Genomic DNA, 22,331 nt, shown 5'->3' with positions numbered 1-22,331 from the left:
AACCAAATACCACATATTCTCATTTATAACTGGGAGCTAAACTTTGAGTACATATAGACATAAAGATGGGGAAAGTAGACACTGGGGACTACTAGAGAGCATAAGGAGGGAGGGTGTGTGGACTGCAAAATGATCTATTGGGTACTATGCCTAGTACCTGGTGGAGGGATCATCTGTACCGCAGACCTCATCATCACACAATACACCCATGTAACAAACCTGCACATGTACAACCCGAATCTAAAATAAATGTAGAAATTATTTTTTAAATGTACACAAAACATAAATGTATAGGGCAAAGGGTTATCAGTAAATGGCCATTACCCAGCTGCCTTCCTACTCCTCCCAGTCACTATCTACTCCCTTCACCCTAATGATGTCTAATATCCTGGCTTTAACATTGTAGTTTAGTTATTGCCCATGTTTGAAATTGACATAAGTGGAATCATACATCCTTTTGTGTCTGGCTTTTAATCACTCTGTGTTTGTAATATTCATCCATGTTACTAAATGTTGAGGTTCGTTCGTTTTCTTTGCTATTTAGTATTCTGCTGCATGAATATACAACAGATTACTCAACTTCTCCCTGTTGATAGATACTTGGATTCTTTTCAGGTTTTAGCTATTATAAAACAATGCTGTTATCTCCTTTAACACCAGAGTTTCCTTTTGCCTGTTTCAGGAAATTATATAAAATGTCACTGTGACACAAAAAGTAAATAAATAAAAATAAAAACAAAAAGTTGTCCTAACTTTTTTAAAGGAAAGGTTAAATATTCTGATAATTTTGCTCTCCTATCTAGTGAGATGGTTCCTCGATTTTAAAGAACATGTATTCCATTGAATATTGCCCTATTTTCAAAGCTTGAATTTAATCAGTCACCATTTTTATATTAAACTTCTTCTACAAAATATATTCAAAATTCTTGCTTCAGCAAACCACATGTTTTAAAGGCAAAGCCCATACACCCTTCCCATGGGCCTCTTCCTCTGGAGTGCTCTGTGGAGGGCACTCTTCACCTGAGCGTTCCTCAGGCTGTAGATCAAGGGGTTCAGCATTGGGTTAAAGAGACTATGAAACAGGGACAGAATTTTCTCCTGCTCCTCTCGTTGATTAGAGTCTGGGACCATATAAACCACCATGGCTATGCCAAAGAAGAGTCCAACCACACACAGGTGGGAGAAGCAGGTGGAGAGGGCCTTCATGCGGCCCTCCTTTGTCTGGATCTTCAGGATGGCCCCGAGAATGTGCATGTAGGAGACCAGAATCAAGGAAAGAGGCCCGACTAAGACAAACACACAGGTAGCAAATATGAAGACTTGGTTAACCCAGGTGTCAGCACAGGCCAGCTTGAGGACAGACAGAATTTCACAGAAGAGGTGGTTCACATCCCGGGGCCCACAGAAGGGCAACCTTAGGAGGAGAATTGCATGTACCAAGGACAGAGCAAACCCACATGACCAGGACGTGAGAGCCAGTATCGTGCACACTCTCCAGCTCATGATGACAGTGTACTGGAGAGGGTGACAGATGACGACATGCCTATCATAGGACATCACCACCAAAATCAGGCACTCTGTATCAGCAAAAGCGAAATACAAAAAAGTCTGCATTATGCATGGAACAAAGGAGATGGTTCTTTTCTTGTTCATCAGATTTGCCAACATCTTGGGAACATTGTTGGAAGCATAGGACATGTCAATGACGGCCAGGTGTGAGAGGAAGAAGTACATGGGGGTGTGAAGCTTACAGTCCAGGCAGATAATCCCAAAGATGATCCCATTCCCCAGCAGGGTGAGTGCATAGAAGACAGAGAAAAGTCCACAGAGGAGAATCTCCAGTGCTGAACCAACCTGGAATCCCAGCAGGGTGACATCTGTGATCCATGTCTGGTTGCCTTCCATGCTCTTGTGGCAGAGAAAGACAAATGCTCATCTAGGACAGAAAGGTCAGAGCTGTGGGCCCAAGATGCACAATATTTGCTGAGTGTTTCAGAGGCGGAATTAAGAAATGTATTATTTTGAATGAGTTCTTTGTTGAATTTGTTTTCAAATATGTTACTGGAACCACTCAATTATGCTCATTAAATTTTAAAAAATCCTCTTGTACCAATAGAGTAATAGGAAAAAATATTTAGCTAAAATGCTTATTATATATAAAAAACAAATTAACATAAGGTGTAACATAATATATCTTGTATTATTGCATACACATACATGCATGCAAACACGTGTCATTTTGGAGAATTTAGGTACTCTGCTTCTTTTATAGGGTGGAATGCTTAGTTATTAACGTAGTGAAATGAGAGATGACACTGACAAAATGCTGCAGTACAAAGTGGTTTTATATCCTGGGCATGCTTGTGTTTTTCTATCCAATATGAAGTGATTAGGGCACTCTGTTCTTCATATTCTCGCTTAGCAACCCATTTACCTTCTCACATGAATTCTACTTTCATATTTGAGATTTAAAATCTTTTGTAAATAGCTTTTCATCTTTTGTAATTTCTTTAAAACTTCCTACAACACTCGTTTTTTCAGCCACTGGCCAATACTACCTGGAAGCACCTCTGGCACCTACTTTCCATCTCTAGGGTTTGTAGTTCTATTTCAAGATTTTATTTAATTCTTCATCAGCACTTAATGCTAAAATTTAGTCACATGTAAAAGAATTAAAATGGAAGAAAATAGCTTCAAGTCTGTAAATCAAAATAGTAAATATATAATATACAAAAAATAAAAAAGAAATACATTAATATATAATAATATATAAAAGCAGTACAATACCCTTTTTGTTACAATTTATTGAATTTTTTTCTTGCCAGAAATTTTTGGTTTCTATTTCTCTTACGTTTGGTAGCATTGAGATAAATATTCTTACAAGCTGCTGTTTGGCTTATATTGATGAATTTTAATTGAGAATGTATTCTAACAGTGAATTTGCAGGTGCTAAATAGATTGAAATTTCAAAGCTTTTGATATCTATTTCCAGCTTTGCTTCAGAAAATTTACCAATATAAATTCTAGTAATTTATACCTATACAAATTCTATTATTGTATACCAATATCATGTATCACCGATGTGTACCTCAGAATCATGCCTCTTCCCCACATGGTCATCACTACTAAGTATTTTTATTTTCAACCTTTGCTAGTTTGATAAGAGAACAATATTGTCCAGTTTCAATTTGTACTTCATCCATCCTTTAACAAATGATCCTGGAGTGCATGATCTGTAAATAAGATAATTGCTGACTGTGAAAAGAACAACAAATATAATCTGGATAAAATAATCGAAAGTTGCTTGGTTTGAGGAAGGCTCCTTTAGATGAGATGATCAGGAAAGGTCCCCCTCAAGAAGAGTCAGGTGAAAGGAACCTAAACAATGAAGGCCACAACCCTGCCCAGAGCTAAAGGAGGACCATTCTTTTCACAGGGAACAGTAAGGGAATAGTAAAGGCAAAGTCTCTAAACAAGAAGCACTTGGTGACTTCTGGGAAGAGAAAGAAAGAAACACAATGTACCTGAAGCATAGTGAGCAAAATGTTGTACTTATTCTTTGTAATCTTATTTATATTTAAAAACAATTTTGAATAATGATTTGATAGCACAATAGGGTGACTATAGTCAATAATAACATAATTGTACATTTTGAGATAACTTAAAGAGTATAATTGTATTTGTGTTATTTGTGACTCAAAGGATAAATGCTTGAGGAGATGGATACCCCATTCTCCATGAAGTGCTTATTCCAGATTGCATGCTTGTATCAAAACATCTCATATACCCCATAAATATATATGCCTACTATATACCCACAAACATTTTTTAAAAATTAAAAAATTTTAAAAATTGGAATTAACTTAAAATCTTATCAGTTGGGGATAGATTATTTTCATGTGGCTGTTATTACAACACAGAATACCATGCAGCCATGAAAAAGGACAATTTTGATCTTTAGGTCATCACATGAAGTTAGTGTATATGTGTATTATATGACCTGATTTATATTTTAGAATATAAACATATTTATGTCTTTTGTATCTATTCACATATGTGCAGAAAAATTCTTTAAATTAAGCATGAAATATTTATACTGATGACCTCTACAAACTAAGAATATTCAGCGACTTATCTTTTGTATAAATTGTTCGCATACCTGTTTGTTTTTTAATAAACTTTATGCTTTACAGGAAACAAAACAGGACATTTCTTATTTGGAAAAACTTCACAATGAAATATAGAATTAAAGTTTACTCTATTTCTGCTCATCTTCTCACCAAGTTTTTTGTTTGTTTGTTTTTGTTTTTGTTTGAGACAAAATCTTGCTCTGTCGCCCAGGCTGGAGAGCAGTGGCACGATCTCAGCTCACTGCAACCTCCGCCTCCTGGGCTCAAGCAATTCTCCTGCTTCAGCTTCCAGAGTAGCTGGGACTACAGGCATGCGCCACCACATCCAACTCATTTTTGTATTTTTAGTAGAGACAGAGTTTCACCATATTGTCCAGGCTGGTCTTGAACTCCTGACCTCAAGTGATCTGCTCACCTTGGCCTCCCGAAGTGCTGGGATTACAGGCATGAACCACCACATCCGGTCTTCTCACCAAGTTTTAACAGGAATATCTAATCTTAGAAGATTTTCTTAGAGCTTCAAATGGGAAAAATGTCACTAAATTATGAGAAAGTATTAACCCCTAACAAGTAAATAGATATTGAAAAACCTCAGTATCATTTCTCCTACAGAAGCATATATTTTTTTCCTGAGTTGTCCTGATAGAGAAACAATCAACATTGTCTATTGACTAAAAGTAGAAGTGGATCTTAAATCAGGTTGAAAATTATTGCCAAGTCCAACAAATTGTGAACGAGGGCAGAAACAAAGCCAAGTTATGAATCTGCACAGGTCAAAGAAAATGAACTTCATCATACAGAGAACTACATTTCAATGCCTTTTAATTTTCTCATCTATAAAGTAACTTCTGGGAATTTCCAGTTAAAACTTGAAAGAAAGAAACAGGGAGCTGAAAAGACTACATTTCTTTCCAAAGATAGTCTTTCGATGAGATATAGGAGACCTTCCAGAGGTGAAGTGGGATCACAACTTACAGAGGGAGGGCAGCCTGAGACAGATTCCTGGGTGTGGGATGTGAGAGAGTGGCTCTCAACTGTGCTGTGTGCATCTCTGTGTTTCTACACCCAGTTCAGGGACCCAGGGTAGCAAGCACTTGGACCCCTCAGCAATTACAAATGCATCATGAGCTTCCTTTTGCCAAATGGTTAGAATTTTGACTAATCGAAGTTTTATAAGTAAAATTATCTGTATTTATAGAATTTTACATGTGATTTTTTTTTTGTATGACATTTCTGAAAGTAGCCAAAATAAACGATTTCTGAAGGAATGGAATAAATAAAGGAGCAAATAGAACTGTTAGTCTAATTTCATTAGATGTGACCTGCATCCAAACCAAATGTAACATGAGATGTCAAATGTACATTTTAAGAGTTTGCTAGCAAGGGTTATAGGGTGACGACAACTCTATAACAGTGATTCTTTGCACAAACTAATGTTGTATCAGCTCATTTGTGAAGCCAAGGATGATAGAAAAGTACACTGCAAGCTGAACACATTTTTTCATTATTGGCATGGTTTTGCATTTCGGATTTTATAGTTTCAGAAGTCAGATTATTTTTTCTCTGAGAAAAAGCCTGAGCAGATACAATAAAGACACAGATGCCTGAGAGTCTACTCCAACTACGCATCAAAGAAAGATTTTCAGTGCATAGAATGCGGAAAAAGCCTTCATGGATACAGTTCTCTGTTCTTCCATAGCATGACAAAATTAGCAGTAATTAAAAAAAATATGGTCTCTGAAGAAGAATAAGATAAACATTCTTAGCAGTGCTCTTCAGACCATCACTCTGACCTTGATTCTGAATGGTGAACATTACAAAGTTGAGTCCTTTATTCTGAACCTCACTATTTTCATCTGTAAAATGATGACAACAGATATGTAAAGGGCTGATGTGAAGAATGAGTACCACTAGGATACCTGTTAATGGTTTAATAAATGTTAGCTGTTATTAACAGCATTACGGAGACCACAAAATTGAGGCAAGAATCTAAATCATTGGAATTAAAAATCTGACGCAATCATTACGGTTTTGCAAACTCACATTTATTTTGCATTCATTTTTGGTTATTTTTGAATTTAAATAAAAACACATTTTGTTTTCATTGCCATTGTTTTTCTATTTTGAGTCATAAAATTAAGTTTAAAAAGAAAACTTGAAGAGATGAAAAGAATCATTTAATGTAACCTCATTCCTACATTTAAAAAGAAAATACAGGTTTTCAAAACTCAAAGTGCTATTCTGCCATGCCTATGACAGAGAGAGAGAGAGAGAGAGAGAATCTTATGGAAGAAAAGGGGACATATTTCAGATATTTAACACCAATCAAAAATAAATGTTTTTACTGATATTTTAGTCAGAATGGAAGCCATGGCTATCAAAGATGGGGTTCTGGGACAGCACAGATTTTTCAAATATTTGCAATCACTCATAAATTACTTACCATCTCAGTAGTTACTTTGATACTCAATTTGATCCTAATAAATAGCATAATTTAGAAAAAAAAAAAAGCAAAGATTCTAGATAGAGCCCTATTGCCTGGGTTCAGATCCTGGCTTTGCTACACACTAAATTTATGACTTTTCTGTGCCTTGCTGTGCCTCAGTTCCCCCATCTGCAAAATGGGGTGGGTAACAAACCCTACCTTATAGGGTGGTTGTGAGGATTAAATGAGTTATCTATCATAAGGCACTTAATAAGTGCATAAAAACCATTATTGAAGATTTAAAACAATCATTGGAAAGTGACTTCTGGATCTAATAATAACAAGGAAACGTGTTATATGTTTAACAGTTCCTCTGCTAAAAATGGAAACAAAAAGGAGAATCTTTTCCCCACAGGCATTGGGTTGCTCTGTGAGAGAATGGCATCTCTCTCTTGAACAACTGAGCAGTGGGTTCTAGTTAGCCAGACCATGGTTCAAGAATCAGAAGGGCAGACAGTTAGCAAAGGCAGAAGGAAGATCAAATAATTTCAGGACAAGTGAACTACTTAGTAACTTCGATTTAGTGTTTTCTTATTTGTAAGAAGAGGCACCTGGGCCATGTAGTCCCTGGAGTTCTTTTTAGCACTTTAGCCAGATAATATCCTACATGGATAGTATCTCTTCTTCTTCTCTGGGGGAGTCATGACAAAGCCAGGCACTGGCACGTGAGGATGAGGGACCAGGAGGGTGAGAGGAACCATGGCCACCCCATGGTTGTGAGGACCGGTAGTGGTCCCCAGAGCTCCTCTCAGGACCCCAGTTACAAACATAGGCTTAGGGCCAGAAGGAAACTACACGAGGGAGTTGTTTTGTCAAAAATACCTTAAGCTGGTAATTTCATTCACTTCTGGTTCCCTTTTCCCATCTGCAAACTTCCTCTCAGGATCAACGAATCAGTTTTCCTTACAGTGGCATAATCTGTAGTCTTTTCTTCAAACATAGCCTTGGGCTTAGAAGAAATCTCAATGACAGGAGGGAAGAATAAATAGACTGAGATTGATTCTCGTCTCTAAAGGGGCCTCCTTGGGAGGTGAAACCCAGCAACAGAGCTCTCCTGAACTTTATGATAGACGTAGTTTGTGCAAGCCAGGGCTTATTCTATTATCATTTGTCTACAACTAACTCCCCAGACAAAAATAATGATTCCGTGAACAGAACCATGTGAGATTACATCCACTCATATTCTCCCTAGAGGAAACTATAGAATGTATTGCTTTTCTATTAGCAAGTAAACCAATCAAAGCATCTCACATGTTTATTCATTTTGTTCCTTCTGTATTCTCATGGGATTTATTTTAGTGTGTTCACTTGTAATTGGATGGGGACAGGATTTCTGTTCATGAGATAAGATCTTGGAGAGAAAACAAAATATTCAAGATAATATATCAATTAAATTCTTTTAAAACTTACTTATTTTATCAGTCTTAAAATAGCTCCACTTTCCAATTCCTGCTGTTTGACTATAGAGGAGAGGCCGTGACTTCTTGATAATCATTCCACATTTCTCACTTACAAATATTTTTGACTCTGCAGTTCAGGTATACCTCATCTTCTTCCTTAAATTTCTTCACTGTGCTTTTAATCTCAAACATCTCTAAATTTTTTAATCTCAAACATCTCTAAATTTCTTAGCCACATTTTGATTTCCTCATCCTAAGTTAGGGTCTACAGATAAAATGAGCATGCTTCTCTCTCTCTTTCTCTCATTTTCATTGAGTGATGATTGCAAAACCCTCCAGTTCTTTCTTACTACGTGTCTGTTTTTAATCTAGCTCTCTATAGAGTCTTAGTTTTTGAACTATGGTGGAAGAAGCACTTCACAATAATAGTATTTAATCTATTGTGGAGAACGCTAAAATATATCCATTCAAGAGGAGGCTAATGGGGTTATTTTCTTTTAAAATGATCTGTGTGGACAGTAGAGCTTCCCTCCACTTATCTCCTTATTCTCCAATGCACACACTCTATTTCATTCAAGTGCTATCCTACAGCAGCTCCCCTTCTTGAAATTCCTATTCCTTGTTTCAAGTCAGTTTAATCTTGTTTTACCCACTTGAATTCATGTATAACACCAATCCTTCAAAGCCCTCATGGAGCCCTCTTCAACTATTTCAACCCAAATCAGTCTCCCTTCTGCGATAGACCAAAGAAGCACTTATTTTAAGAATGCTTCAAGATAGTGTTTAAGTAATATTTTACTTTTAGTATTTTTTATTGTTCATCTTTCATATGAGGTTATTACAGAAAAATAAATTTGACTCACCAACACCTGGATAGAGCTAAGAATAATATTTTGGTGCATATTTGTTCAGACTGGCATGAGTAGCACAATTTTATTCCTTTTGTTGAGTACAATGTAATGACATTTAACACAGGCTACTATAGATACAACACATATCATAATTTGCCTATTTTTGCTTCTAATCTTTGAAATGGTGAGAGCAAAACATTTTTTGTGGAAAGTCTTAGACTTCTTGTGAGTGTTAAATTTACATTGATTAACATTTTATATTTTAGCAATAATAAATATTGCAAAGTATACATGGCTCCATCAGTGGTGATGGACCTTTATTAAGTGAGAGTCAATTTTGAAGTAGGTGTTTGTGGATTATATCAATTACTATACCTACAACTGGCCTAAGCATATTTTAACATTTGCCATCTCTGAGAGAGAAATATCTCCTTTGCAGGGCTTGAATTTTTACTGTTTTTGCTTCTTTTTAAAAAATTGTACTTCCTTCATAGGATTTCAGTGGGTTATTGGAGAAGATAAAATAATATAAACAATGGTAAGGGATTTGACATGTTAAGGGCTGTTTTCACCATCACTTCTGTGATTGCATCTCACCTTAACCTTACAAAGCTATTGTGGGAGGTGCTCCATCAAAACAAAGGAGTAAACCAAAAAAGAGGTTGGCATGATTAATGAACTAGAGTGTCCACCTGAAGATAAAGGCAGATGGAATTGTTGGGATGGAACCAGTCCAGACAGAAAGAGAATAGCAGACTATTAAGGGAAGTCTTCAATACAAAGTTGGAATGGATGTATCATATGAGGCGGTGGAAGAGGTAGGCAGTCTTAGCAACTGGCACAAAGAATCCATGCAGAGGAGGGAAAGGGCAATTAATTAACATGACTTTTGTTACTTGCAGCTGATGCATTCTAATGAATACATACTTCCTTCCTAGAAAATCAGGTGAGAGAAAATACTGCCAAATAGAGAGTTTTCTAACTTGTTGCCACTGTCGATATACTGTGGATGAACAGGCTTGAAGGGAGATGTTGCCTTTCTCTCTTACAGCCACAGACTTCTCCAGCAATTTCATCTCCATGTTTGGGCTTATTAATGGGACAACAGTATTGCATTGCACTTTGTTCAACAGTTGGAAAGTTGGTGCTGGCCCCCAGTGTCTACCTTAATCAAGTGTTCATCATACACCAGTAATGTGTCAGGCACAGTTCAGGTTATAGGCATGAGGGATACAACTGATCTAGAGAAAACTGTCTACATTCCCTTTGCTCCACGCTGGTGGTAAACAGGAAATCTGTACTCACGTTGCCTGTTTCTTAAAAGTCTTAATACTTCTTTGTCATCCTGTTTCCCTACATACTTTAAAGGAAAAAAAAAATTGCCCTCTTTTTGGTAGGAAGGACTTAAGCTCAACATGTACAAAATAAAGACATTTTTTAAAAGTTCAGTGAAAAAAATAAAATTATTTTAGGTCACAGCACCCAGAAATAATTATGAGTGATAGCTCAATATCCCCAAAATTTCTTCATTAACATATACAGATGCAAAGACAGTAGGACAGACAGATAAATAATTTAGCAAAAATGAGATCCCACAAAATTTAGGAAAGCATTTTGACTTTAAATTTTGTGTAAAAAGAACATTTGCCCCATATGAAAATAAGTTAGGCAATACAGGAAAATACAATCACATCCCTTACATATTTGGTTAATTGAATTGCAGATATTTCTGTGATCTTAAAGAAACATATGGCTAGAAGGATAAACTGACAATCTTAGATATTTTTATGGAACTGTTTTCATACTCCTCACGCTGTTTTGAAGTGTGTGTGTGTGTGTGTGTATATATATATATATATATATATATATATTTAATATAGCAGAGGGAAGAGCATCTACTCTGTAACTAAAATCCTTATTCTAATTCAGAATCTTTTTTTTTAAAGCAGTATCAGATTAGGTTCTTAAAGGAGTCCCTTTGATGTAAGAATAATTTTTTATTATATTTACAGATTATAGCCATTATAGTTTTTTGTTTTTGTTTTTGTTTTTTGAGACGGAGTCTTGCTTTGCCGCCCAGGCTGGAGTGCAGTGGCCGGATCTCAGCTCACTGCAAGCTCCGCCTCCTGGGTTCACGCCATTCTCCTGCCTCTGCCTCCCGAGTAGCTGGGACTACAGGCGCCCGCCACCTCACCCGGCTAGTTTTTTGTATTTTTTTAGTAGAGACGGGGTTTCACCGTGTTAGCCAGGCTGGTCTCGATCTCCTGACCTCATGATCCGCCCGTCTCGGCCTCCCAAAGTGCTGGGATTACAGGCTTAAGCCACCGCGCCCGGCAGCCCTTATAGTTTTAAACATTGTGCCTTATTTTCACAGAGTATCATTTGGGTCCCAAAAATTGATGGATGAGAAAATTTGCACACTTCAAAGGCCTACTTCTTTTCAAGATTTAAGGAGGTTAGCTTCAGAATTTAAACCATTTGGCTGATAAGCCAGTTGTGTGCTCGATGGTCATTGCCCACTTCCTTGCTGACCCTATACTGATTCTCAGGCAGTGCAGATATCAGAGAACATGGTCCTTGCTATGAGCTAGGGGAGATTAAACCATGACTGATCTAAGCCAAGCATTCAATCTCGTCTTCTTTGTTAGTAAGTGGATTAAGGACTTCCATTTGATTCAGTCTTGGCCAGAGCAATACAAGCAAACAATCTGCTGAGAGGAAGTCTTTCTGGAAAAGATTTTTCTTCTTGATAAAAGGGGAAAAGACAAAAAGAGTTTTCTCTTGTTTCTTTATTAGTTTTAGACATTGCTACGTCAGAAAATTTTCTCACTACAACAAAATCTGAAAATGACTCATATACTGTATTGCCAAAAAACTTCTATTCCGCTTTCATTTTTAAATTTAAGGTGATTTCAGAATTAAAAATTCTATTTTTATCCTACTCTTATCTTAATTTTTGTAAGATGCCATACATTATGATGACTCTTGCTGTTCTTTTTACCTGAATGACTTATATTTTTTCCCCTACTAATTTTAGTTTTTCAAGCCTAGTGTCTATACTACCTTTATGATAAGATCTCTTTTACTTACATTTTGACAAATATTTTTTTTTGTTTATTTACCCATAGAGTTAAGTTTGTAAAACTACCACCCCCGCATATCTCACATGGTAATTAATGATCACTAGATCTCATGGTTGAAGGGGATATTAATTCCCTTCAGTGACAGTGGTTCAATATCATAATAATTATTCCCAATAGAGTATTCACAGTTGAGAATTCCATAGGAGACAGTAATGTGTCCTTCATAAAAAAAAAGAGGGAGGAAGGAAGGAAGGAAATAAAGAAAATAAAGAGAGAAGAAAGAAAGAAAGAAGAAAGAGAAAGAAAGAAAAAGAGAGAGAAAGAAAGAAAGAAAGAAAGAAAGAAAGAAAGAAAGAAAGAAAGAAAGAAAGAAAGAAAGAAAGAAAGGAAGGAAGGAAGGAAGGAAGGAAGGAAGGAAGGAAGGAAGGAAGGAGGAAGGGGAGAGAGAGAGAGAAAGAAAGAAAGGAAAAAGAAAGAAAGAAAGACAGACAGAAAGAAAGAAAGAAAGAAAGAGAAAGAAAGAAAGAAAGAAAGAAAGAAAGAAAGAAAGAAAGAAAGAAAGAAAGAAAGAAAGAAAGAAAGAAAGGGAAAGAAGAAAAAGAGAGAGAATAAAAGTCCTCCTTCAACAATCGTGATAACTTTCCTTCCTGGTGGTAGAAGGGAGGTATGTTTATCTTTTGTCTCGAATCATTGGGTCATTGGTGTAAGCTATACTCGTACATAGAGTTAGTATTGTATTGAGAATATGGGCTCTCTCTGTCTGTCTGTCATGTGCAGACACAGTGGGAAGACACCTTCTGAAAGCCAGAAGAAAGTCCTCACTAGAGCTCGACAATGCTTGGCACCTGATCTTGGACATAAACTTCTATTCTTTGACAACAAAAGAATACAAGCTCTGGAGCCAGAGAACCTATTTTTAAAACTCTATATTTTCCATTGATTATGCTAACTCAGTGAGTCAGGGTAAGTTACTCAACCCCTGTGTTCTTCGATCTTCTCATGTGCAAAATAGAAATTATTAATAAATAGAACATAAAAGTGCATCTCTGTCCCCCTAACTTGGTTGCTCCTTGGTTTCAGGAAGAATGTGGATGGGCTTACACTTTCCTGGGGATACCTACTGTTCATCTGTCAACAGATAATTATTGAGAATCTTCTCTGTACCTAGTTCTTCTCTAGATACTAGAGACACATCTATGACAAGACAAAATTGACGTGTACAGTGATCTTGTATATTACTGATTGTAAACTGACAAAATGCATATAAAAAATATATAAAAAGAAAAACTTCAAGTACTTAATAATGCCATAAAAAGATAGACTGAAGAGATATGATTGAAAGTCACCTAGTCAAGAGAATGCATGAGACTCTGAAATATGTTGGTCTTTGGGGAGGTACTGCTTGAGAGCCGATAAATTAGAAGGTCTTCCAGAAGATTTTGTGGCTTGTCTTTTCACTTTTTATGCCCTGTTTTGATTAACATAAATTCTTAATTTCAACCCAGTCACATATACCAATATTTTTATTTAATGCAACTTAAAGATTTTATAATATCAGATATTATTTCACAATAGCAATTTTATGTATTGTTTAAAAAAAATCCTTCTTTTGTATCTCTTCTAGAAGCTTTAGAGTTCTGCTTTTGACACTTAAATCTTGAATACACTGGAAGTTGAATTTTCTGCATGATTTGAATATCTTTATAAAGACTTGGTTATCCCAACACCATTTACTTCAAAGCTTTTTCATTCCCCAGTGATATGCCATGCAACACCTCTCATATAGCAAGTTCTAATAAAAGCAAATACATGCTAATTTGCTTTCTATACTGTTTGGTTTGTTTATATTGGTCTATCTGTGTATAAATATCACACTGTTCTACTTATTAGCATTACATAGTGTGTTTTGATATCTGGAGGATCAAATCCTCCCACTTTGTACCCTTTCTCTTTTAATAGGGTTTGAGCTAGCCTTGGTCCCCTGAATTTTAAGATTAGTTGGTTGAGTTCTGCACACATCCACACACCCTGCTGGGATACTGATTGGGATTGTATAAGGAGACTGAATCTTTGTAATACTAGGTTTTTCAGTCCAAGAACTTGGCATACCACACATTATATATCTATTTATTTACCATAGTCTCTCAATAAATTTTTAATTGTCTCTTTAGAGTTTTTGTATACTCTTTGTTATAATTATTCCTAAGCATTTCAGAATTAAATCCTGTTGTAGTGTGGTAGCATTTTTTCAAGTTTCATTTTAATTGTTTGTTATTGCTTTAAAAATATAATAGATTTTCATATTGATTTTGTATCAAGCGACTTTAAAATTTATTATAAATCTTTTGAATTTCCTACATATACAGTAATGTCATTTGTATGTAATTACAATTTGCTGCTTCTTTCTCAAATGTGTGTGTGTGCGTGTGTGTGCATGCATGGGCGTATTTGCTCTTTTTGTCTAACTGTACTGCTTGGGATCTCTAGTAAAAATCAAGAAAAATGAGTGATTTCTTTTTGTGTCTGATTCTTTATCTGAAAAGGACAGATGCTAACATTTCACCATTAACCATGACATCTGCTTCGTTTTTATTTTTGTTTTGTTTTTTGGTAGATTCTGTTTAAAAAGTCTTACTGCTATATTAGCTTATAAAGAATTGATCTTAAATCTTGTCAAACACTTTCTTGGATCTACTGAGATGTTCATATGAAATGTATCCTTTAATTTATTAACGTGGCAAGTTATTTTTGTTGTTTGTTTTAATGCTAAATTATTGCTGCACTTTAAGGATATACATAGTTTCATTATAATACATCCTTAGTTCATTCTGCTGGACTTATTTTATTAATATTTTCTTTAAGAGGTTTGCATCTATATTCACGAGTAGGATTAGATTGTGATTTTCTGTTTCGTAAGTTTATCTCAGGTTTGGTATCAATGACTTAAATAGTAAAAGTAATTAGTTTCTCTTTCTCTTTTCTTTTCTTTTTTTTTTTGTGAGATGGAGTCTTGCTCTGTCGCCCAGGCTGGAGTGCAGTGGTACAATCTCGGCTCTCTGCAACCTCCGCTTCCCGGGTTCAAGCGATTCTTCTGCCTCAGCCTCCCAAGTAGAGCTGGGATTACAGGCGCCCACCAGCATGCCTGGCTAATTTTTGTATTTCTAATGAGATGGTGTTTCACCATGTTGGCTAGGCTGGTCTCGAACTCCTGACCTCAGGTAATCTGCCCGGGTCAGCCTCCCAAAGTGCAGGGATTACAGGCGTGAACCACCACACCCAGCCAGTTTCTCTTTTTATAAGAAGTCCAAAGATAAACAGTACTGGGTGTGGTAAATTAAAGAACTAAAAAGAATTTCCAGGACCCAGGGTCGTGAGAACCATGTTTACACACTCAGGATACCCCAAATGATTCTTCACATTGATCTCTGTTTCCAGAGAACTCTCTTTAGAGCCCCTTTCACCTCTGCGTTCCTAAGGCTGTAGATGAGGGGGTTCAGCATCGGGTTGAAAAGGCTGTAAAACAGGGAAAGGATCTTCCTCTGTTCTTGAGAATGGCTTGACCTTGGAACCATGTACATGACGATGGCGCTGCCAAAAAAGAGCCCCACCACGCAGAGATGGGAGGAGCAGGTGGAGAAGGCCTTTCTGCGGCCCTCCCCAGACTGGATCCTCAAGATGGCCGCCAGGATGCGCAAGTAGGAGACCAGCACGAGGCAGAGCGGTCCCACTAAGACTAACACAGAACCCGCAAAGAGGACCGCCTGGTTGAGCCCAGTGTCAGCACAGGCCAATTTGAACACGGACATGATTTGACAGAAAAAGTGGTCGATCTTTTGTGGGCCACAAAAAGGCAGCCTCAGAATAAGAGTGATATGGACTAGAGCCAAGAGAAAGCTAAATATCCAGCAAGTTGAGGCCAGGACAGTGCACACTCTCCAGTTCATAATGAGGGTGTATTGCAAGGGATGACAGATTGCCACATACCGATCACAGCACATCACCACCAAAATCAGACACTCCGTAATAGCAAACGCCAAATACAAAAAAGTCTGAAGTATGCAAGGAGCAAAGGAGATGACTTTTTTGTGCATCACAAGATTTGCTAGCATCTTAGGGACAGTGCTCGAGGCATAGGACATGTCCACGATGGCCAGGTGTGACAGGAAGACATACATGGGTGTGTGCAGTCTAGAGTCCAGGCAGATGAGCCCCAGGATAATCCCATTTCCCACCAGGGTGAAGCTGTAGAAGAGCAAGAAAAACCCAAAGAGGAACAACTCCAGAGCCGGATCCACCTGGAATCCCAGCAGGACGACTTCTGTGATCCACGTCCGATTGCTTTCCATGTTCTCGTGACAAAAAAAAAAAAAAAAAAAATCCTGTGATGTACTTAAGACAGAAATTTCACAGCTGATGGGAGAAAATAAAAAACATTTCATTATAGAGCATGAATTTTATGCCAGAGGCCACAAATCAGTATTTCATGGGTCCATCCAGCCCAAAGTCCTCTGATGTTGACTCACAAATTTGGCTTTTAGATATATTTAAAATCTGTAGTTATTGATTAATATTAAAAACTAGGAGATTTCATGTTAAAATTGGTGTCTCTAGCTTCTTTTGAGAAAAATAGATTTGTCATTTCGTGATATTCATTGAAAACAACAATCAGCTAAATCTAATGAGGCAATAGATAGAGGCCGGTCCTCTTTCATGTACCACTGTTTTCACCCAATCTTTATTTTATCCCAGAAGTTGAGCTCAGTGACATTAACAATTTTATCATTGTACCTACACTACTGATGACATATTTACATAAGAAGAGAGTGAAGATTTTTGCTCAAGATGGGTTTCCAGTTTCTCCTCTACTTCAAATACATGGATATGAAAGATAAAATACAAAATGCAAACCCCAAAGAGTTTAAAATGTGACAACTCCTTCATACACCAGAAATGAATCAGAAACATAATATGCTCCAAGTCTGGAAGCAGAGAGTAATACCTGGAACTTAGCTTTTGTGGGGTTAAGGCAAGTTGTTGCGAGATGTGGTACTGATGTGATTGTTTGAAGCTAAAGGGTTGGATTGGGGCCATGAAAGAAGTTTTAAAACAACTATTGGGTTGCTGGATAAAGTGACATTCAAGAAGTCAATATGCTTGCCGGTTCTATAATTTGATCAACAGAACCTGAGAAAGTGTTATAAGACCTGATTTTTATAAGGGGCCCTTGGAGCCAGGTGAAGAACAACAAAATCTAAAGACCACAAGAGGGAGAAACAAGATAGAAAAATCAAGTAATAATAATAATGACAATAATAAAAATAAAAACTCCTCCACCCAAAATTTGCCTAACATGTTTGTTTTAAAACACAAATTTAACACCAAAAAGGTAAAGCAAAGTAAATAATTAGAACCTTAAATTCATTGAAGATGCAATTAAATGTATAGAACAATCTTCCAAAGACTTATTAATATAAGGATGATTAGGATGCTTTAATACATTAATGAAGACATAATATTTTCTAAAATGACACATAAATTAAGAAAAATAAAATAGCCATGAAAATACAATTAGTGTATAAAAACAAATCAGTTATAGACTTTTGCAGTAAGAAATATAACACACAATTTTAAAAACAATAAAGAGGATAATGTCCACACCTACCATTAAAGGGAAGAAGTTGTATATTGGAAGATGTCATGAAGGAATCTACCCAGATTTTAATACAGACAGGCAAAAGGATAACATTTTGAAAGCACAGCTTAGAGACATAAATGATTGAAAGACTAAATTTAGATATGATAGTTTCCTAAGCAAAAGAATGAAGAAAATGGGGAGGAAACAATTTTGAACAGATTTCACCAAAAATGTTCCAGAATTGAAAATAATTTGTCTTTAAATCACTAATAAAATGCATTCCACTTGATGAATATAATAAAGGTAAATTTATACTCAAGCAAATTGAAATTTTTGTAACTGAAGGTGACCCAAGTCTTTAGATCAAAAATGAACCCTGAGAACAAAATAGAATAAATAAAAAATAAATTTGCAATAAATGTAAATGACCAACAATTTTCTCAGATGACTAGCTTTCTTCCATACTCTACATTTCACTGTGTGTAGACTTCCTGGAATTTCTATTGGATCAATATTATCATCTATCAACATATCTTGTATGTGTCTTACCTGTTCTTTAAGATATTTTTTCTTTCTTTCACTCTTCACCATGTTCTTGACATTTTTTTCAAAACAAAATTCACAAAGAATACAAAATTTAGAATTTATTTCCTACAAAAGAATTGCAAAATTCATTTTTTCATTACTCATTTACTACTCAGACTAAAGAACCACAAAATTTAAATAGAAAAAAATTCGTTAATTTGAAAAAGAGTACCCATAAAACCTACAGAATCAACATACAAAAATCACCAGAATTTCTATACACCAACAACAGTGAAGCCAAGAGCCAAGTTGGGAATGCAATCCCATTCACAATTGCCACAAAAAGAATACAATACGTAGGAATACAGCTAACCAGGGAGGTGAAAGGTCTCAACAATGAGAACTACAAAACACTGTTCAAAGAAATCAGAGATGACACAAACAAATGGAAAAACATTCCATGCTCATTGATAGAAAGAATCAATATTGTTAAAATGGCCATACTGCCTAATGCTATTCCTATCAAACTACCAATGATATTCTTCACAGAACTAGAGAAAACTATTTTTAAACTCATATGAAACAAACAAAAAAAAAGAGCCCAAATAGCCAAGGCACCCATAAGCAAAAAGAACACAGCTGGAGGCATCATGCTATTTGACTTCAAACTATACTTCAGGGCTACAGTAACCAAAACAGCATAGTACTGGTACAAGAACAGACATATGGACTAATGGGAGAGAATAGAGAACCCAGAAATAAGGCCTTACACCTACAACCATCTGATCTTCAACAAAGCTGACTGAAAAAAGCAATGGAGAAAGGACTCCCTATTCAATAAATGGTGCTGGGAGAACTGGCTAGCCATATGCAGATGATTGAAACTGGACCCCTTCCTTACACCATATGCAAAAATCAACTTGCAATGGAATAAAGAATTAAATGTAAAGCCCAAAGCAATAAAAACCTTGCAAGACAAAATCTAGGTGATATCGTTCTGGACATAGAAATGGACAGAAATTTCATGATGAAGACACCAAAAGCGATTGCAATAAAAGCAAAAATTTACATATGGGATCTAATTAACTAAAGAGTTCTGCACAGTAAAGGAAATTATCAACAAAGTAGACAGACAATCTACAGAATGGGAGAAATTATTTGCAAACTATACATCTGACAAAGGTCTAATATCCAGCATCTATAAGGAACTTAAACAAATTTACAAAAAAAAAAAAAAAAATCCCATTAAAAAGTAAGCAAACGGTATGAACAGATACTTCAAAAGGAGACATGCAAGCAGGCAACAAACGTATGAAAAAATGCTCATCATCACTAATCATCAGATAAATGCAAATCAAAACCACAATGAGATACCATCTCACATCAGTCAGAAGGGCTACTGTTAAAAAGTCAAAACATAACAGATGCTGGTAAGGCTGCAGAGAGAAAAGGGAACACTTACACACTGTTGGTGGGAATGCAAACTAGTTCAACCACTGCAGAAAGCAGTTTGGAGGTTCTTTTCTTTTTCTTTTTTTTTTTTTTTTCTTTTTTTTTCTTTTTCTTTTTCTTTTTTTGACACGGAGTCTTGTTCTGTTGCCCAGACTGGAGTGCAATGGCACAATCTTGGCTCACTGCAACCTCCACCTCCCAAGTTCAAGTGATTCTCTTGCCCCAGCCTCCCAAGTAGCTGGGTTTACAGGCACTTGCCATCACACCTGGCTAATTTTTGTATTTTTAGTAGAGACAGGGTTTCACCATGTTGACCAGGATGGTCTTGAACTCCTGACATCAAATGATCTGCCCGCCTCGGCCTCCCAAAACGCTGGGATTACAAGCATGAGCCACTGCACCCAGCCCTGGAGATTTCTTAAAGAACTAAAAATAGAATTACCATTTGACTCAGCAATCCCATTGCTGGGTATACACCCAAAGGAATATAAATCATTCCATTATAAAGACACATAAACACATACATTTATTGCAGCACTATTCATAATAGTAAAGACATGGAATCAACCTAAATATTAAAAACTGGTAGACTAGATAGAGAAAATGTGGTACATATACATCATGGAATACTATGCAGCCATGAAAAAGAATGAGATCATGTCCTTTGTAGGAACATGGATGGAGCTGAAGGTCTTTATCCTTAGGAAACTAACACAGGATCAGAAAATCAAATACCACATATTCTCATTTATACATGGGAGATAAATGATAGGAACACATGGACACATAGAGGGGAACAACAGGCACTGGGGCCCATCAGAAGGCAGAAGGTGAGAGGAGGGAGAGGATCATGAAAAACAATTAATGGGTACTAGGCTTAATACCTGAGTGATGAAATAGTATGTACTACAAACCCCATGACTTGAGTTTACCTGTGTAACAAACCTGTACATGTACACCTGAACTTAAAAGTTAAAAAAAGAAAAAGAGTATCCATAAAACCTACAGAATTTATTCTGTGACTGACATCAGTTTAAAATTTATCTCATCTTACTAATTTTTTAAAATTTAATAACTTTGTTTTTCTTAGATTTTTAAGTTGATACACATATGTATGTATACATATAAATATATATTTATATATGTGTATAATACATATATGCACATATTTCTTGGTTCATTATAGTGCCTTTTTGTTTCATAACCTTTTTGATTTTTAATAGAAACTATAATTTTATTTATCTCTTCAAGTCTTTGTTATATTCTCTTAAAATTTAATTTTTCTAGTATTAAGAGGTGATATTACAAATTATCAAACGTAAGAGACAATGATCTAATAAGAGCAACAACGCCACTGACAGAGACTTCTCATCAACAAGAAGAGTTCAGAAGATAATGAGCTACTGTTGTTACCGTGCCAAGAAGGGGAGAAGCTGTCATTCCACAATTTTATATCTGCAATAACTCTCTTGAAAGAATGAGAGCAAAGTAAGGTATTATTGGATATACAAATCAGAAGGGTACGGAGGACCTACAGATCCTCAGTATACCACTATGTTCCTCAATAAGAACAAAAGCGAACCCAGAGGTAAATCAAATATATGAAAACAATATTTACACATAACTTCAAATAGAATATCTTAGTAAATTTTATAAACAACGGGCTAAAAAAACGATTATTTTGGTGTTTTGAAAGGGTAACATTAAACCTTTTGGAAATAAGTAAACAGAGGGAGATGTGTGATAAGTAAAGAATGCTGGCCGGGCGCGGTGGCTCAAGCCTGTAATCCCAGCACTTTGGGAGGCCGAGACGGGTGGATCACAAGGTCAGGAGATCGAGACCATCCTGGCTAGCATGGTGAAACCCCGTCTCTACTAAAAAAATACAAAAAACTAGCCGGGCGCCGTGGCGGGCTCCTGTAGTCCCAGCTACTCGGGAGGCTGAGGCAGGAGAATGGCGTGAACCCGGGAGGCGGAGCTTGCAGTGAACTGAGATCCGGCCACAGCACTCCAACCTGGGCGACAGAGCGAGACTCCGTCTCAAAAAAAAAAAAAAAAAAAAAAAAAGAATGCTAAGATTCTTGATGAAAATTGAAACTAGGACTGACTTTAGGTTTGTTAAAATAATGTATTAAATTTGTATATTAGCAATTAATGAGAATCATAAAAAATAAACAAAATATATGGTTTCCAAAATTACAAAGTAAATAAAAGAAATTTGAAAGCATTATCAATCCAACAGCAGGCCAAAAAAGAAAAAAAAAGCAATTTTTTTTGGCAAATAGAAAACAGAAAATAAGGAAGTATAAATAAGTCTGTGTATATGGATCATCACATTATATGTAATTATAGGGCATTAAAAGAGTTAGTCACTTTAGATGAAAAACAGAAAAATCAAGTTACAAAATCTTTAAGTGTCACACCTAAACCCCTTAAACATAAATTCTTTTTCTGTCTAACGCACACAAACACACAGATGCACACGCACACAAACGCATGCGCACACACACACGCACGCCCCCACACAGAAATTAAAAATAAAATAATGAAAAACGTATTGTAGAAACTGGTAGTAGCAATTTTGTTATCACTTCCCAGCATGCATAAGCGTGTAGGTGATACTATGCAATAATAATGAAAAGAAAAATCCACAAAGAATAAACAATTCAGAATTTATATCCTATGAAAAGACTGCAAGATTCAAAGAGAAAAAAACCTTTCCTGAATCTGAAAAAGAATATCCATAAAATCATCAGAAACATTATACTTA

General features: G+C 36.2%; 2 protein-coding genes across 2 annotated transcripts; both read right to left on the bottom strand.

Annotated features, from left to right (window-relative positions):
* Nucleotides 1-302: 302 nt before the first annotated feature.
* LOC103227154 (olfactory receptor 2A2) lies at nucleotides 303-1,905 on the bottom strand. Its single transcript, XM_007983321.3, has one exon. The coding sequence runs from the start codon at nucleotides 1,903-1,905 to the stop codon at nucleotides 949-951; it is 957 nt and encodes a 318-aa protein (XP_007981512.3). The 3' UTR covers nucleotides 303-948.
* A 13,136-nt stretch (nucleotides 1,906-15,041) lies between these two features.
* Nucleotides 15,042-16,521, bottom strand: OR2A12 (olfactory receptor family 2 subfamily A member 12). The gene has a single exon (XM_007983320.3). The coding sequence runs from the start codon at nucleotides 16,386-16,388 to the stop codon at nucleotides 15,363-15,365; it is 1,026 nt and encodes a 341-aa protein (XP_007981511.2). The 5' UTR covers nucleotides 16,389-16,521; the 3' UTR covers nucleotides 15,042-15,362.
* Nucleotides 16,522-22,331: the final 5,810 nt, after the last annotated feature.

Source organism: Chlorocebus sabaeus, chromosome 21 (genome assembly GCF_047675955.1).
Source record: "Chlorocebus sabaeus isolate Y175 chromosome 21, mChlSab1.0.hap1, whole genome shotgun sequence".
In the NCBI taxonomy this organism is placed as follows: domain Eukaryota; kingdom Metazoa; phylum Chordata; class Mammalia; order Primates; family Cercopithecidae; genus Chlorocebus; species Chlorocebus sabaeus.
The sequence above is the reverse complement of the archived record's forward strand: the minus strand, read 5'-3'. Positions and strand labels throughout refer to the sequence as shown.

Coding starts and splice junctions, on each gene's coding strand:
- LOC103227154 (XM_007983321.3), bottom strand. CDS start 1,905: ATGGAAGGCAACCAGACATGGATCACAGATGTCACCCTGCTGGGATTC.
- OR2A12 (XM_007983320.3), bottom strand. CDS start 16,388: ATGAAATGTTTTTTATTTTCTCCCATCAGCTGTGAAATTTCTGTCTTA.